Source organism: Protopterus annectens, chromosome 1.part1 (genome assembly GCF_019279795.1).
Source record: "Protopterus annectens isolate FY-2018-M chromosome 1.part1, PAN1.0, whole genome shotgun sequence".
NCBI lineage: Eukaryota > Metazoa > Chordata > Ceratodontiformes > Protopteridae > Protopterus > Protopterus annectens.
This window is the reverse complement of record NC_056726.1, coordinates 639573208-639592714: the sequence shown is the minus strand read 5'-3', so window position 1 is coordinate 639592714 and position 19507 is coordinate 639573208. Positions and strand designations below refer to the sequence as shown.

General features: G+C 37.1%; 1 protein-coding gene across 1 annotated transcript in view; it reads left to right on the top strand.

Moving 5' to 3' along the window:
* Nucleotides 1-19507, top strand: part of ITGA1 (integrin subunit alpha 1) — a 2125719-nt gene that overhangs the window by 533443 nt on the left and 1572769 nt on the right. Inside the window, exon 2 of the mRNA XM_044077325.1 lies at nt 10389-10509. Coding sequence (XP_043933260.1) covers nt 10389-10509 — 121 coding nt within the window. The remainder of the gene's footprint in view (nt 1-10388; nt 10510-19507) is intronic.

Below are 19507 nucleotides of genomic sequence, written 5' to 3'. Positions count from 1 at the left end.
TTGCACAAGTAGCCATCCTTTTCACCAAAAGAAATCTGTCATTAAAGGACAATTGGTGAGAGCTTCCAGAATGACTAGCTTGGATGAAGAGTTTATTGATGAGTGTAGTGTAATCAAGAGTATGTTCCTTCACAGAGGGTACCCCAAAACCCTTTTAGATATGCTTATACAGGAGGTAACTGATAAGAGACATGACAGAGTTTATGTCCCACTCCTATGTGCTAAATCTATTGAGCCACCTTTAAGCTCAGAAACTATGTTAGAAGAAACCAACAACAGTCTTGTTGGACCCATTAGTCATGAGGTTTATAACACCCCTATGAATTTCATTACTACATTCAGTACACATAGTAATGAATGTCTAGCTATTTTGAGAAAAAATTGGGAGTTATTTAAAATGTATCCCAATGTCTACCATAAAGTAGGGGAAGGTCCTAGAGTGACTTTTAGGAGGGGCAAGAACCTCAAAACATACTTGGAACAGCATGATAGGTTTGTGGTTAGGAACCCTGGTATGCATAAATGTCTCAACTGTAATTTTTGTAAATTTGTGGAAGAAACTAATTCCTTCAAAGTCAATGGTACACTGTATAAGCTGAAGGGTAAATACAACTGTAACTCCACTTTTGTCACATACTTAGCAAGGTGCACATCCTGTCCGGCCTTCTACATAGGAAAAACTGAGAGAAGACTATGGGACAGAATGTATGAACACCTATATGCTATAAAGAAATGTAAACTTGAGAATGCTCTAGCAAAACATATTTCTTCTCATAAGAACCATGCTTTTAAATTTATTGTCATTGATCAAACTAAAATTGACAGTAGAGGTGGTCTGAGACCCCTCAAACTTGAGGAACTTGAATTAGCCTGGCAGGTAAGGTTAAATGCTTATAGCCTCCTGGGGCTAAACGATTCCTGTTCGATTAGCAGTGTATTAAAATTAAATAGCCTTAAGAGGTGAATTGAAATAACTAAGCTGTGTCATAACAGTACATACGGTTTTATGTATTTAAAACCCGCTGAGTTTATCAACTAATTTTACTCAGGTAGACTTATATACTACACATACATTCTTCTAATGCCTTAGACATTTAGGTGTCTCATTTAAACTACATATGTTGTTTCTGTTTGCTGTTTCATACTTAATATAGCTATACATTTAGTTATTTAGCTTCTTTAATAATTTTCTAACAATTTTTAATGATATTAATAGTTGCTGCTCCTTTAACATAATAAATGCAATTAGCACTTGGTTTCTTGAACCCATGTATATATAATGAAGTTTTCATTCATTGGAAATGTTTCTGAGGAAGTCAGTTCTTTGTGGCTGACGAAAAGCGCTTAAAATAAATAGTTTTTACTTGACTGCATCCTTGCCACCATTCCTTTTCTTGGTTTTACTTAATGTAAAGAACCACCAAATAAATTAACAAAATTAGACAATCACTACTTAAAATTGTTATTTTTTCTAGCACTTGTCTACTGGTTTTTGTAGGTTATTGGTAAATTTGCTGCTCCCTGTGCTTCGATAAACCACAGTACTTGTTCTCCCTCTTGTGATACTGACCATCAGTTCTTCTAACTGAACATAAACAGTGGGTTGATAGGCTCATAGATTAGTAGTAGGCTAATTACCCTTGTGGGCCATTTTAAGCTTAGCTAACTAACCCATGTGAGAATCAAGCGATAGCTAGGATTTTTAGTGGATGTCTTATTTGTCTGACTTGTGTTTAAATATATTGCAGGAGTTTTTAGTTCTCCAAACAAAACATGCATGCATGTACCTGAAGCTTTTATTGAAACAGGGTTCTTATTAATGAAAAAGACATAAAAAGAGATTATGCCATGGTGGTACGGCGGTAGCATTGTTACCTCACAGCAAGAGGTTCCCCTGTTTGATTCTCTGTGTGGCTTGGGAGTGCCTTCTGTGTGGAGTCTGCATGTCCTCCCCGCGGTTGGGTAGCGTTCGAAAGACATGTGTGCGTAAATGGGCGTGCCTTCGTTGAAGGTTGGGCATTGAGCTGGCACCTCAGCGTTTCGTAAAAATCTACTGCCAATGATTAGCGGACCAGAGTTCCGCTGTGGCGACCCCTTACCGGAAAAAAGCCGAAAGACAAACAACAACATAAAAAGATAATATATCATGTTATAGCAACTGCACTCTTTTTTTTTTTTTTTTTTTGTTAGCAATTCAGGACATAAACAGAAATGAAGTAAAAGTCTGTGGGCTTTGTGTCTCAAAATATGTATGTGTCCTTTGGTAATGAATAGTGTTATAGTCTCCTACTATACTTACAAAATGTTGTCCTCATGATAGAAACAGTTATTTTATGCATAGGTTTTAGAATGTGGACAAATAAATGAATATTTGACAGAAGCCATCCTTTACTTAGTATTGCAGTAAATTTTTGTTCAATTTGACTTTTCTGTGATAAAAATACGCCATTATTGATAGATTCCAGTCATACCTGTCAATCTCTTAATGGCAAGAAATCTGGACAAAGACTAAAATAATGGGGGAACAAAGACCCCAAAATAGGGACAGATTTTAAATATTGCTTTTATAAACTTAGAAAGCTGCTAGAATAACAGAATTTGTTTTGGCATGCATCTTCTGAAGGATATGAAGTCTGAAGCTCAAATATATGTCATTATTTGATCATTATTTATGACTTAAATCCTCTCTGATTTGCCACAAAACCACAGATTTTATGAGGAACAGACCAAATATTTGAGACAAAAATCTGGACATTTTACGAAAATCTGTACAGTTGAGTGGTATCCAAATTTAAAGTCTCAGTGGTCACACTGCTTGGTATTCTGTTACTGAAACAAAGGCTACACAAGATACTGAGTTTCAATATATTAGAGGTTTAATATGCATACCCACAATATCAAGAATCCATTTCCAAACATAATATCTAAAACTAGACACAATATGATAACACATTACATATGTTTTGCTTTGAGATCTGAATTAAAGATATCCCTTTTTTTGCTTAGCACTGGAATGGTGAGGAGAGGGTTGTGAAAATGTAATAATTTGGGGTTTGTACCTACTATGTCATTCTACACTGCTAAGACACATTAAGCTAGGATCAGACATGACTAAGCGATCAGAGGCCCTACAATAATGTGAGCATCTAGACCAGAGATGCTCTAAAGACATCCTCTGCGTGGCTACTTCAGCCCACTCATCCAGGTAAGCAAGCAGAGGTCTTTCTCCCTCTTCTTTAAGGCCTCATCTACAGTTAATTTCTGGACATGAACACAATACTGTGGGTCCTAACTCTTTGAGAATGAAGGTGTGATACTGACAAGAAGTTCTGGATTATGGAGCTCACTATTAAACTTTGAAGGCATTTCTTCCTCTGCACCTTTCCTCTAATGTAGGGTCCAGTGACCTAACACCCCTGCTATTTAAATATATAAGCTGTGGAATTCCTATACATTGGTGAAGGGGGAATACTCTGAGATACTGTCGCCTTGGAATTAGTACATATACCACCTCAATATACTTAAATTATCATTGTTCTATGCATCACAGCTGTGGCCCATATAGTTTGCTAGGTTTATCTTAAAAAATATGAGAAGCAGTTGTGCAGGCTTACCACCTACAAATTGAAGACTGTATGCCAAATCTGATGTATCATCATGTAGAGTAAGGCAAATTTATACCAGCCAAGGAATTTTGAAATTCAGAAACTGATAGACCACTTGACCATTGTGATCTGCCCATTACCCTACCTGATGGAGAGGCTGCATTTAGAGCTTCATTGTAACTCATTCCTTGTTACTTCTATTGCTATGATATTCATAGGAGTATGGAGAGAAGATGTAGCACAGATGACTAGAGGGTATGAATTCTACTCACAGTATATGAGAACAAAGTGGACATTCACACCTGTGGTAAGTATAGAGGTTTCAGATACCTGCCACTCTGCATGAAAGTGCTGGAATGGATGACTGATAAATTAATACACAAAGCAGAAGAAATTAAGATAAGAGATGTGCAGTTTGGAATCAGATCAGGATGCAATACAACTGTCCCAGTGTTTGCAATGAGGCAGTTTAGAAGAATTTAGAGATGTTGGCATTCCTAGGCTTGGAGAAAGCATATGACAAGAGTTATGGGAAAGCTGATTTGGACAGTCCTGTGAAGGTTAAAACTCCTGGAAACATTGGAGTAATTAATGGAGGCTATGTATAGGGACTCGATGACACAAGTAAGAACATTGTTTGAACTCACAGAGTGGTTCCCAGTGGGAGTGGGTATGCATCAGGGTTCAGCTCTGAGCCCACTGCTGTTCATACTGGTGATGGACTACATTAGCAAACAAATTTAGGGGAACAGATCAACAAGGCTGCTTTATGCAGATGATGTGGCATTATGAGCAATCTCTGCACAAAAGCTTCATCAAAAGTTAGGGGACTGGTATGCAAAACTGAGGGCACATGGATTGAAACTGAGTACAGACAAGACAATTAGAATGACAGAAAATGTAATCAGAAGACACTGAAACCTGAGATTAAATGAAAAGTAGTGTAGCAGGTTAACAGCTTCAAGTATTTGTGAAAGATGAGGTCAAAGCTAGAATCAAAGTGACTGTAGCCAGCTGGCACAGAGTATCAGGGATAGTGTATGACAAAAGAATGCCAACAAAACTGAAAAGTAACTGTGCAAAACAGTAGTGTTACCAGTACTATTGTATGATACAGAAAAGTGAGCCATGGAAGCAGAACAGTTGGGGAAGCTAGAGTTGATAGCGATTAATTGACTAAGGTGGGAGGTAGAATGCATGCTGTGGGACAGAAAGAAATGAGAATGCCAGACCATACGTCCAAGCAGCTATGGTGGTTCACTCACATGTGCAGGAAAGCAGAAGACAATCTGGTGAAGAGGGTTTGGGTGACAAAATAAGAAGGCAAGAAGAAATGAGGGCATCCAGCAATGATTTGGATGGATAATGTGAAAGAAGACCTGCAACAATCAGGGATGACCTCTGAAAAGATAGGAGAGTGGCATGTAATAGCAACACCCTGATTCCACATAGAAAAATGGAAGAAATGGGGGTTGATGATGATGATGATCAGTAGCATTGTAAGGGTGGGGTGCAGGGGCAGTTGCCCTTGGCATAAAATGTTAAGGGGCACGATCAAAAGCTTTGAGTTCTGCATCTATTTTTTCTGTACCAAAATGCTGGTAAAGAAAAGCACTTCTGAACTTTTTGTAAAGAATGCAAATTTTTTTTTTAAGTCTTCAATTGAAGAGTTGAAGGGGGTGTTTATCTGCAGGAAGCCAGTTTGTTCAAAAGTCATTCATTTACTTATTTTATCTGTTTTGGATAGCAGGGAAGCAGCAACTTATCCTGGCATTCAGCAGTTATAAGACAGAACATCAATACCGGAGAACATACCAGTCCATCACAGGATATACACACATACATGCACACTGCCCATTTGGACACCTCCTGGCATTTTAGAGGCGCACAATTTTACCTGACAGTGTTTTGGGGATGAAAGAGGAACCTGGCAATGCCAGCAAAACCTGCAAGGACAGAGTATGGGCTTATGGGCTCCGCAGAGAATATATCCCACATAGTACATATCCAGTAAACCAAGAACTGTGAGTCCACAATGCTAAGTGCTGTACCACTGTGCCACATACTGTGAGATCTAATCTGGAGACATGGGGCCTTTGTATTAATGTTCCTGAAATCATATTGTCATATAGTGCCATTGTGTATTTTTGGGTCTATGTTATATTAATGAAAGCTTTAAACAGTGAATACATACTGCCAACCCATAAACAACGATCAACAAGTAACAGCAATGTACATCTTCATCAAAAATATGCATCTCGAATTGTCATGGTCATTGCAAACAAAGTATATGAACGTGTGATGTGAAAAATGTATTCAACGTACATGTCTTGTATATCTCCAAATGTACATTAAGTTTAAAGTAAAATAATGTAACCTTATTCTGGTCATGACATAATATCTTACAAGTTATTTATTTCAGAATCACATACATACCATACAAGATTAAAAATAAGGTGTACCAATATTATTACGGAATGCAAACAGGAACTACTTAAGGAGAATGCTGCACGTATGGAATGTGTGCATATGGCATTCTTAGTTATGCTATTATGGCTACAAAACTGCTGACAGCTCCTGGTGTGATAGGGAATTGTTACAGTACTGTCAGGTCTCAAAAAGGAAAAGACATGTTACTAGTAGATTTTTTTTGTACAATTTGGAAAATGTTCTCAAGAACAGGAAATACTGGTGTTGTAGACTTAAGTATGGGCAGAAATGTAAAGGAAGGGCTATCACTGCAGTACAGGGCGAAGAGGGAATTCTACTAAAATCAGCTATTCATGATCACGCTTCTGATGCAACAGAAGTAGCAAGATACAAAGCATGTGATAAGTTAAAGCAATGTGCAGCCATTTGTAGGAACACCCCTGCCCTAGTTGTTGATGTGGTAGCTAGCACTTCTGCTGAAAGTACTGTTAGTTTACCTACTAGAAGATCTATGCTGCAGCAAGTTAACAGAGTTAGGCAGAAAAATCTCCTTACACATAGCACACCAGCTACTTCCCTTACTACAGTTACTTTACATGACTATACACTAAAGCAGTCTACATTTATTCAGGAATGTAAAGAAGACATACACACCAATTTACATGTGTTGGTATTTTCCACTGAAGAGAATTTGAGAGACCTCTGTAAATCTGATATTTGTTTCATTGACAGTGTATTTTTGACAAAAGGACAGTTCTGTCGACAATTGTATAGCATTCATACATTGATCTCATATGGTGGCAATCAAAAATGTGTACCTCTTGTGTATTGTTTAATGACAAAAAAGTCATTTAAGTCATATAATTTCATGTGGGAATGTGTCTTTAACTTGCTGTATAGAGTTCAGTTAACAAGCTACAGTAAAGTACCTACTGTGTGATTTTGAGTTGGCTGCTATAAAAAGTATTACAGTTAACTTCTCTAACATGCCTTGCAAAGGTTGTCTGTTCCATTTCGCCCAAAATGTGCGGCAAAAAGTACAAAGTTTGGGGATGTCACAGCTGTATGGTACTTCAGTAGAATTTCAACACTCTGTGAAACAATTAGTAGCGCTATCTTTTGTTAAGGAAAGTGAAGTTATTCCTGCTTTTCATGACTTGGGCAAACATTTTCCAAGTGAAGGTAAAGAGTTGTTAAGTTACTTCTCAGATGTGTACATGTTTGGACGTGCTCGTAAACAGTTAACTTGAATATCAGGCAGTCCTCTTTTTCCACCAATATATCCTATTTCATTTTGGAATTTTTTGTCATTAAACGAGATGGTGCTACCTCGTACTCAAAACTATGTGGAAGGCTGGCATAGGTGAGTCAGGTGTTTGCTTGGCAGGAGAATATCCGATATTTCAGCTGTTATTTGATGAGTTGTGATTGCAACTGATGTCAGCATGTCCACCGTCACCAAAAAAAAAAAAAAATCTATTGAACGGCAGCACCATTTTCAAAGTGTACTGGAGAAAAAAGAAGACTATAGTACACAGGAGTTCCTAAAAACAGTTGCAATGTTACTAAAAGTATAGTTCATTACTATCTCCTAGTTATACTGTATGCATCAAAAGCATTATTCACAGTTTTATTTACGTATGCAAGAAGAATGCACATATATTAAATGTATGACACAATACTGAGAATTAATCACGGGTTATTTGACACATATTTCCAGGCAATTCATTGTACAGTTTTGCTTAGTGTGTTTTCTTTATGTGTGCAGGGGAATATATATAGTGAAAATGTCTTGGGAATGTTTCTTTATGTTCGGGTGTTGGACATATGTTTATTTAGTTAAGTACACCAGGATCGGGATGTTGGCCAACTATAACAATTCAGCGTTCTACATCTCGATGTATGTGTACTTCGCTGTTCTGAACGTTCGTGTTATATGTGTCGATGTGCTAGTATTCGCTGTTTAAAGCTTTCGTTAATATAATATAGACCCATATTTTAATGTATACATTATCTAAACTGCATCACATTCTTTATCATAATGGAATTCTAGGCTATATATTCAAGGAGCCTTTTTCAGCCTAACCATGTTTCCCAATAAAATTTGATAGGAATTGGTTCCCATGGGTTTTGTGGGGGTGTATATATTTGGATGGCCGAGGATTTACAAGCTTCCTCTCTGTCATAGAGGCATAATTACCAGAACATGGGTGTATTTATGTTTCCCTTTCCACTGATCCAAGTTTTACTTGAATAAGTGCAGGGATGAACTCTGCTTCATATCAGGGATGAACTCTGCTTCACATGGATTGGAATCTTGTTCGAGAGAAGGAAAAGCCTCTAAGATATATACCTGTTCCTCCATCATGTCCTGTTTATGTTGCAAGCAGGGTTTAGATCCCTGTATTAGATGTTCCTGATATTGTTTGTTTTACAGATGTGCAACAGGTCCATCATGGCTCCACTGGAGTATGCTTTGTAGGCTAGGCAAAGGAAGCCTCTCACCAAACTGTAGGAGATAGAATATAAGGACAAGGCTTTGAGGCAGTCCACATAGGATGTCTTTTCAGCATCAGATATGTTTGTGAGGAATCTCTGAGGATGCTCCAGTTGTTGCATATCGCTAGCCAGGTACATACTGGAGATGGCATTGTACAAAATAGCTGGTCTTATAAGACCAATGACATGTTTGGATTTAGATGCCATACCTATGATTGTAAGTTGTACAGCATAGAAAGATTTTGTCAGAACAGCAGACATATGATGGTCAAATGCCAAATCACTGTCTACATGTGGTTTCCAAATCCCTGACTACAGAGTCTATACTTAGGGTGGTATTGTCACTGTAGTAGCTTGCTGGTGTGACCATCTTTCCAAATGATACTACAATGCACTCTTTGGCATTGAGTTTTAGAACATGACTCTGGCACCAGTTTTTAATCTGTGTGACGTCTTCTTAGATGATATTTATGTCTTAGAGAAGATTCATTTACTGCTCCCAGTTAACGATCATCCTCAAACTTGGTCAACCAGAGACCCTTGTTGTTACCTCTCACTTCAGGGAAGTAGAAGCCAAAAAGGAGCACTACCAACACTGAACCCTAAGACACCCCTTCTATTAAAAAGCCTTTTTGTGGAGGTAGTCTATCCTTTTCTAATGCTCTTGGGTCCTGTCTGTAAACCAGCCAACTATCCAGTGGGTGAAGTAAGTGGTTAGACCTAATTTGGTAAACTTTTATACAATTACCAAGTGAGGTGTCATATGTCTTGGTCAACTTAAGGTAGGCAGTATTCACTGTTTTGCTCCTGCTCATTGCTTTGATGACTTTCTCAAAGAAGTCCACCAAGATTTCCTGTAGATAAATCCAAACTGATTTGGATCCAATGTTTTTAGCTTTCCTATGTCATTATTTAAGATATCCATGCTTATCCTGTCCATGGCTTTGCAAGTCAGGATTATGGGCTGATAATTCCCCAGGTTCATGGATGAGCTACCCCTGTTCAACGGGATAACCACTGCAGTCTTCCATTCAATTGATATGAAACCTCTTTGAAGGCTGTGGTTATATAGTAATTTTAGTAGGCACAATATTTTGTGTTTCATGCTGTTAAGGAGGCATCCTGGCATATTGTCAAGACCCATCAATGCAGTGTTATTGGCTTTGGAGGATGCCTTGAGTACCTGCTCTCTTCCTTAGTGGGGAAGTTATGGATGCAGATATTTCCTGACAGGCATCTGGCCAAGGGTGGTGGGGAGGCTAAAACTGGAGCTAACTGTCAGACTGGAGTTTGCTGTGTCTTCTGACACCATTTACAGGTGATTTGGTACACTGTCATGTATTTCCTTTGAGGTTAAGGACATAGCTGAAAAAAGCTTTGTGATTGTTCTTAGCCTGAGAGGCTAGTTTTACCTAAGATTTGGCTTTGGTAGATTTAATTAGACCTCTGAAATGCTTGTTTGGGTTGATGAGGGATTTTTTTTACCCTGCTGGCTATTGCACCTACTAAGCTTGCCATGAATTTCTTGCTTTTGTTATACAACCTATCGATTTTGAGATTTCACCAGGGTGACTTATTTTTTTGAGTAGATCTTGCACTTTATCAAGGTGGATAGAGCTGGCTCAATGCAGCTGTTAAAATATGATTATACAGAGCTTCTGTGAACAATTCCACATATGCAGCTGTGTTCTCAAGGTTTGGGGGGCTTGAAATTTCACAAGGGTGTCAGTACTAAGCAGTACTATCTGCTTTCGAAGTTGTCATGTGCTGTTAATTAAAATGTGAAATTTAATTAATGAATTCTGTTTTTAAGATTTTAATTACAATCAGTCTCATTTTTTTTTATTTTTAAAGCTTTTGTTCGGCTTGCTGTTTTCTCTAATGTTGATGACAAAAATGCAATGCAGTTTACCGGCCCAGTGGAGGACTTGTTTGGTTACACTGTTCAGCAGTACGAAAACGAAGAAGGGAAATGGTAAGCAGACACTCACTTTATTTGAAATATAAACACCCTGTTATATTTGAATAGTTTAACTGTGACCAAGTGCCGAAGCATTATTTTATTGTACTGTATATGCTACTCTGCTGTTTTGTCAGTTTGTAGTAAACTCCAAGGAACTACTCCCCAGGCTCTGAAGAATAAAAGACTTTATAGTGAAGCAGCCTTCAGCTCTGTGCACTATGGAAAACAACTGACACAGCTGTCAAAATGTTACAGCAGTTGAGGATTTTTTTAGATTTCAGGTAAATTGTTCCTCAGTGTTCACACTTTGGACAAATGTTCATTACTGCATGCAAGTATATGCAGGGCAGCCATCAAGTCTGTACCTGGTTCTCACATTTTAAGCAACACCCTGTCGCATCATATAATTTAGTTTTAAGGTGTTTCAGTTGCCAGCACCATTGCTGAGGATATAAAAATAATATAGGTACACAAATTGTTCTGTAATATGGGAGATTCAGCCTGTATCTGAAATGGATAAGTTGTATGCCATGGCAGTGAACAATGAAGACACAGTTGGTGGATATATTCTAAAAAATATACTGTATAGAAATGACAATCCATTATTGGCCTTTATGAACACAACCCAATCCGGCCAAGGAGCCATTGCTCATGAGTCAGAAGAGCTGAATAAGCTTATAACATCTTTTGAGAAGAAGGTACAAACATACAAGAGGCTCCAGTGGCAATGGCTGAACTTTTATGCTTATCTGGAGCTGGGTATAGTACTTAGAGGCCTTAGAATACTAAAAATGCCAAGTTATATGAGTACGTACCCTGATTTACTGGCGAAATGGCAACAACTGAATCTTAAGTTGAGTGCCGATTACATGGTACTCATGAATGTCTTTTTCTCTACTATCGAATCCAACCTAATGGAAGAAATTGCAAGGTTGGAGACTGATGTGAATGTGAACCCTGCCTTTAACACAGCAATAGCGATCTATCAGAACATGCTTGACAGACTGGCTTAATTAGATACGAATCTGGAGAACGTTAAAAAAGGAAAGCTGATTAGAGATCTAAATGATTTCAAAAATGGTCAGATTTTTTCTTGCCAAAAGATAAATCCAATAACATCAAACATAGAGCTAAGAGAACTTTGTTGGATTGTCTTGACAGTTTTAGTGGTGAGAATATAGATTTAACCAATCACGGAGAGGTTAATGGGAAAAATAGCGAACAAGTTTGACTATTGGTAGTCTAAGGACCAATGGAGTAGAGAGAACTGATGCTGCCAGTGAATCAGCAAGGCTAAATCGAGCCATTTTGATTGATGTTGAGTAGAAAACGGGCAACCAACAGGAGCCTGTTCAGAGCTTACAAAGCTCACAACAGTTACATGGGGCACACTCAATAGATGAATGCATATGTAAGAACACTGCAGGAAATGTGAATATGAAGATACAAGAGGATTTTTCAAAACTATTCAAGTCTGTAGTCGTGAAGTTAGTTCATAGTTTAGTACTAGGCTAACTGCCCTTATGAGCCATTTTAAGCCTAGCCAATTACCCCATGTGATTATCAAACCCCACACCTTGTGTCTGTAAGGTAAACATCTTAACCATTATGACAACTGCCTACACAAAGAAAGTGGAAATAAAGCCCAGGTCGACTTCACGAGGGAGGTCAGGACAATACTTGTATTCCCTGAAGTGGGAAAATAGCCTACAAGGTCAGAACATGATGGTGTGGCCAAAATAGGTACTGTAAAGGGGAATATTTTAAATTTATCAAATTATTCTTTATCATTTGATTATATAAATATTCTGGAAAGAGATATGAAGTTTATACCAAGTGGTGCTAATAGTGTACCCAATGCGCTCACTGACCTGAATTATTCACAAGGAACTTAAACCTAAAGGTACTGTTTAAAGACTCTAACGTGAATGTTAATAATAAATGCAAGAGCGTGAGTACATTTGTTCATTATAGTTTGCCTATTATTTCAGCCTTTTATGATTTATGTGAAAAAGAGATCAGACAATTGTATAATGAAACTAGGCCACGTAGATTTTTCAACTTGTCTAGAAATGAGCGAGCAGCTTTGAGAAAGCTAGACAGTGAACACAACTTAATTATTAAACAAGCTGACAAAGGAGAGCGATTGTTTTGTTTAATAAGGATGATTACATGAAATGTATGTATGATTTTTAAATGATGATAAAACTTTTTTGAGAATAGATTTTAATGAAGTGAGAAAATGTATTTCTAATATAAATATAGCCATATATGAGATGTAAATTCAGAATGAAATGCCTTTGGAATTGTTCAACTTTTTACTGTGCCATGTCCAATTTTATCATTTATATATGGATTACCCAAATTACATAAGTCTTTCACCAACCCCCAACCCCCCCCATGAGACCAACTGTCTCATGGAAGGGTTGGATAACAGAACCCCTCTCGGTTTATATACAAAATGTATTGAGCAAATATTTGCATACTTGTAAGAGCTATATAAAGGACTCTGTCGATTTTTTAATACAATTAGCTAGGTGGTTTAATGGTTATAAGCCTCTCAATTTTTTGTTTGTATGTTTAGACATTAATTCGCTGTCCACAATAATACTGAATCAGTATGGAGTGGAAGCAATACGTTAGTTTCTAAATATGTAAACTACTATGCCACATAGTGAGATAGAGAACATTTGCCGGGTTACTGAAATTATCCTAACTAATAATATTTTCTTGTTCGATGGGAAACCATATTTACAAACCTTAGGGGTTGCCATGGGTATGCCCTTGGCTAATACCTATGCTAATTTGGTACTCAACCAATGGGAAAAGAAATATATTTATAGGAATGAAGGTTATGTAAATGCAAATGTTCTTTTCTATAAGAGATTTGTGGACGATTGCTTTCTGCTCTGGGAAGGGAATGAAATGAGTTTAAGAGAATTTGTGCAATATTTAGATAATAGCACAAACCTTCTAAGCTTTAAGATGGAGTGCTCGTCTGAATCAATTACTTACTTGGACATAAGACTAGAAAATAAAGATCATAGTATTAAAACTAGTGTACATAAGAAAATGGTACATGCTAATAGATACACACATGGAACCAGCATGCATGGCCCACATATTTTTAAGGGCATAGTAAAAAGCCAATTTTGCAGGGTGAGTAGATTGAATACTGATGGGAATATTAACATACAGCAAATGAATGAGATTGCTTTGGAGTTTACTGATAGGGGCTATCTACCAAATATGGTTCATCAGGTGATGGATGAGGTTATAAGAGAAAGGAATGGGAGTACGGTCCCTTATTTCAAGCAAGTTAATGAATCAGGGGATTTGATAGGACATACTGAGAGGAGAATGATTGACAATAAGTTAAGATATGTACTAGCTTGCAATAATAGGTCACAAGATATTGAGAAAATTATTAGAAAATACTGGAATGTACTATTAATTATGCCTGAAATAAAAGGGATTATAAATGATTATCCTGTATTTGCTTATAGGAATGAGAAAAATCTTAAAAGTAGACTCTGCTATAAGGAATTACAGGCAGGGAGGTATAAAGAAAGATCTGAAAGTTGTAGGAAAGGAACCTGTCTCTGCCTTGGATGTAGTTGTTGTAAGGATGTAATTACTGATCCTTTCTTTACACATCCTATCAGTCAAAGAAAATATACTTTTTGATAACTGTGCTAGTTGCATCACAATACGTGTACTGTATTTGGCTACTTGTACATTATGTCTAGCATTTTATGTGGGAAAATGCTCTAGAATGTTAAAGGAACAAATCATAGAACATAAGTCTGCAATTAAAAGGAATGTAGAAACAAATGCTTTGGCAAAACATATACATAATAAAGGGGACATGCATAGTTTTAAATTTAGAGCTATAAAAGTGCTGCAGAAAAACATAAAATGTGGGATATGAACAATAAATTGGAAAATGCAGGATTTGCTTGGATTTTAGAACTGAATGCAGATAAAATTCCAGGCTTGAATGGGGCAGCAACCCTGAAACCAGTTCTGCAAAAAAAACAAACAAAAAAAAATGACATTGCAGTAATTTGCACTTTTGTGTTGATTAATTGGTTATCTAATTTTTAATTGATTTTCTGTTGTGATTAGTTGGCTGTGTCAGATATGTATATTTAAGAAATGGTTTTGCAATCATATTTTTATACACCGAGTAGGGGAAAACCCGAAAGCTTTGTTTTTTAAACTTGTTAAATTAACAAACGTTTCTGCTGTTCATTTTCTTTGTTTTATATGGGAGATTCACGGCAGTGTGTTTTTGTTATACAAACTCATTATTCTTCTTTGAAATGAATTAAGTTTGGGATTTGTAATCTAAAATGCATATTTCCTTCCTGCTTTTGACAATATGATTTTAAAATTATTCTGCAGTCACATTGAAAAAATTATACATGCTGGCTAGGGCTTAGGCAGCAAATGTAGAAGTTTTTAAGGATTTCTGACAGTAAGATCAGAAAGCTCTGAATTTCAAGAAATTCAGACACTGTATGGAATCCATTGACACACAGTAGTTTCTCACTAATAGCCCGATATTTTCACCAGCATTTTTTTCAAAAACTAAGGCAAAATATTCATAGTCAGCTTGCATAGGACACATATACACTGCTGTGTGGGAAGCAGCCATCTGCAGGCAAGTTACAAATCACAGTACCAGCTAGCACTACTGGGCAGTAAGGATAACAGTGTGAGAAATGGTATATGCAGATGATAGTATAATGACATGCAAATGAAAGCATGCAGCCTAATCAGTACATAGTAAGAAGCAAAGTTACATCTCTAGCAGATCAAGATTCACAGGCAGGAAGAGCATTAGATGCTCAGCAAGTTGCAAACTATTATTAGACCAAAGAACATGTAGAAACTTGTAAAAATGCAATAAGCTTAGATGCTTGGAACAGCAGTAATGTTCATAAGCCAGCAAGGCAGTGGTAAGGGGGTGCAAATGAAAATGGTATCGACAACAGATTAGATAGCATTAGGTAACCGATCAGCACTAGACAGGCATTTTTTGTATGGACAGAGGTGTCATAGAGGCATTGGTTAACATGTATCTCCCACAAAACAAGATCAGGAGGAATACGTGGACTTCCTTTAGTGATGGACATTGAGGTATACTGTACATAGCTTTTACCATACTTGCTACAGGGACACACTAACTATATCATAGAATGCTGGCCTGCAGAATACTCAGTAATTCCTGTACCAAGTATTCCCACATATTTATGAGTGTATCTCTTTCCCTACTGCACCTGGAGAGAGAGAGCCAGAACCATGCATGGTGTTTATGGTATCAGTACATGCTTGAAGTACAGGGTGGTACAGATTTCACACATGCGAAAATAAAGGTCCCACCTTGTGTTAATACACAAAGGTATATAGAGGAAGGGCTATCATTCCATATGCTGTCAGGCAGTGTGGAATGTTCATGAACGGATAATCAGTATATTTGCATAGCACCCTGTAGATACATAAGTAATTCTTTGTCAGTTGAATTTTCTCATACTGGAAAGATATATTGGTCCAAAAAGTATTACACTTGTAATAGTGAGATGGTGGTTTATATAGCCCAGTGTCTTTCATGTCCAAGCTATTACATAGGTATGACTACAAGTTGTCTTAGGAAAAAGAATTAGTGAACATATTTTAGCCATCAAGAAAAAATATTTAGCTAATGCGTTAGGAAGACATTCTGTAGCATGTAATAATTTTAAGAAATCCACCTTTTCTGTTTTAGATAGTGTTCCCCAAAGAATTTTTATGGGAGATAGTAAAGTTATTCTAGAATGCAAAGACTCTCTTTGGCAGTTACACGTAGGAGCAGATTATGCTCCTGGTTTAAACAAATCAATTAATATAAAATGTTTTTTACAAATGAAAAAGTAACATGTTTGGTATATGTGTTATATAAACATTTTGTATAAGCATAATATAATGGTGCTTATTTTTATTTTAATTCTTTTACATGAAACTAATTAATTTATTATGACATAATTTAGCATGTGATCAATTTTATCATTATATAAAGTTCTTGTAGGGTGGAGTTCTAATTGTTTCTGAAGAAGTTCACGAAATAAAGTGAATGAAATCGCTAATCTTGGTGTCCGTATTTTCCTAAGCTATTTGGACTAGACCATTAGTGTTTATTCATTTGCCTTGTCAAAATTTTTGTGACAATCTTTCTAATATTTGCACAGCACCCTGACGGTGTCCACATTTCCCACATATGGCACACAGGTGATCTATGAGTACACAATTCAAGACAGAAGAGAGTGAAGCTGATTATCCCTTATATATGTGAGGCCCAGATTTTTAGATGCAAACAATGGCTCACATTATGAAGGTATACCATGGACACATTTATCTGCTGCCAGTCATACGTGCATGCATACATAACTTACTTATGGAACATATATATATATATATATATATATATATATATATATATATATATATTGGCATTTGTGGCCTGCCAAGACATCTCCATGCAGGAATACTAGGAGATCATCCTCGTCAGTTAGGCTTGCAATAGAAAGATATACAGTCTGTGTGAAGTTTCTCTCACTGAATTTCTCATTTTTTGTGCTAAAATTATGCACTTTACTATGGGTAATATTTGGTGAGGTTTAACAGTACATGGCATTTTCCATATTAGAAAATCAGAATCTCTGAGCTGAAACACATACTTCTTACATCACACATGCCACCAGAGAAAGACTGTAAGACTGACCTGGTTGTGGCAGAGAATATACTAGTGAAGTTTGAGATGAACAATTAGTTGCCCTGTTTCTGTGACATTAAATACAAATGTGAGAGACTGGTATTACATGCCTTTGGGACAACATTGAATTGCTAGAGTCAAAGTCAGATTTTGGTTTTGGTAGCAGAACTGATATAAGTCCCCCCCCCCCCCCCCCCCCCCAAGCAGGAAATAGCCTTTGTTTGTTTGTTTTTCTCAGTACTCCACTTATACATCCAGGATGTCTGTGATGTCATTTTTTTTTATAAAGTAGACTGTTATGTTAGAGCAGTTTGTTTTTTTATTGTTGAAAATTCTCATTCAGGCACTGGACAAATTTCCTGGAACTACTGTTTTTTTTCAGTCAGTTTATTTTTGCAAGCATACCAAGTAATACTGAAGACAAGACTATTCTCTTCTCTAAAATAGTGTGCTGTCTGTCATATAATACGCATTCCTCATCCTGGCTGATCCTGTTGTACTTATCTGCTAATCAGACCCATGACCATGAGAAAGCACTCATGCCTTGCTGATTTAACATTTGAATAAAAAAATGCATACTCATGTTAATGTCTTGACTCAGACCATTACACAAGTCTCATCTATACCTAGAGCTTATTTTGGATGATAAGTGGATGTTTCCCAGTTCATTGTTCTCTTTCACAGCATTAGAAATAGCATTATTTCTTTATTTACACAGCTAAGCAGAATAACATTTCAAGACTGAGTGTAGGACTAAGTAATTACCAGACATGCAGCCCATATCCTGTCTGTAGACATTACAGCAGAGACTTTTGCCGATTACTTGCCAGCATAAGTCATTTGGGAGACCTCGCTGGTCAACCCCCAGCCCCTTTACAGAAAAAAGCCTCCTCTTTTCTCATATTCTGTCATACTCATGTTTAGATTTTGCCCTTTCAGCATAATGCTGTATGACCTAATGGTATTCAGCCTAGCATTCTTGTGGAACTGAGGAGAGAATGGAAACTATCACTGACAAATACTTTTAATGTCTCATCAAAGGAGGGAAAGGCTGCTTCTAGTGTGCTTGAAGAGAGCAGATGCGATAAGACAGACTCCGGAAACTGCAGATCTATTAGTTTGAACTTAGTTGTAGAGAAGGTGATGAGCACACTGCTGATGGAACAAATTTCAGAATATCTGAAAGCTTTTGTAGCACAGGACTCAAAATCATAACTGATTACAAAAGGAACATATTTATTAAGGTATTTTGACACTGTAGTCCTCACAGCTGAACAGACAGCATGGGAAATGTGGACTGCTTAGAGTTCTCAAACTTGTAGCTGAGGTATGGAGCAGTGTTGATGCAAATATTCTGAAGTAGGGGCTACACACACAAAAAAAAGGAAGAACAAGAAATGGACTAAACTCGATCAGTCTTCAAAATAAAGTTAAAAAGAAATGTGCTAGAATACTGGTATCACTAGGTACTAAGTTTCACCAGTAGTAAACATACTGGCACTGTTTGCAAACAGATAGTTAGATGACAGCAGAATGTGTGCAGTTCTGGATGCCCAGCAGCTTGTTTAATAATATAAGCAAGATAGAGGTGTCAAGTAGCAAAAAGAATGCAAGGCTTGCATCAGAAACCTTATGAAAAAGTGAGGCGCTAATGGGTGCCATTCACAGGAAATGAGGTAGAAAGAGTATGGGGCAGAGCATGATAAAAAAGTAGATAGCCATGTTCAAGCATGTATCCTCATTACAAAATGTATATATGAGAAGGCCGGAGCAAGGATTCAGGATATGAGGTGAGCAATTTAAGAAAGAGATAAATGAAATATTATCCTGAAATGGTAACATATTGCAGCAGCCCTCCCTGAAGAGGTGGTAGAGCAGAAAACAGTGACTGACTCCATATCTCTCATCCTCTTAAAAGAAATCCGAACAAATGTAAATAAAATGGGGAAAAGGCCCAAAAATAGGGACATATTTTATATTTTGCTCTCATAAACTTACAAAGATTCCCTGAGTAATGGGTTTTGCATTCACATGCATTGTCTGACGGATGCAAAGTCTGAAACTCAAACATCTTGTCATTATTTACTGATTTCAATCAATGAATTTCCAGGAAACCACAAATTTTATAAACAACAGATAAAAAAATATAAGGCAAAAATCTGGACATTCTGTGAAAAGCTGGACAATTGAGAGGTATTAAAACTGAAAATGCAAGGGACAGGTGTAAGGTCACTTTTAAGAGTATGAAGGTAGTGA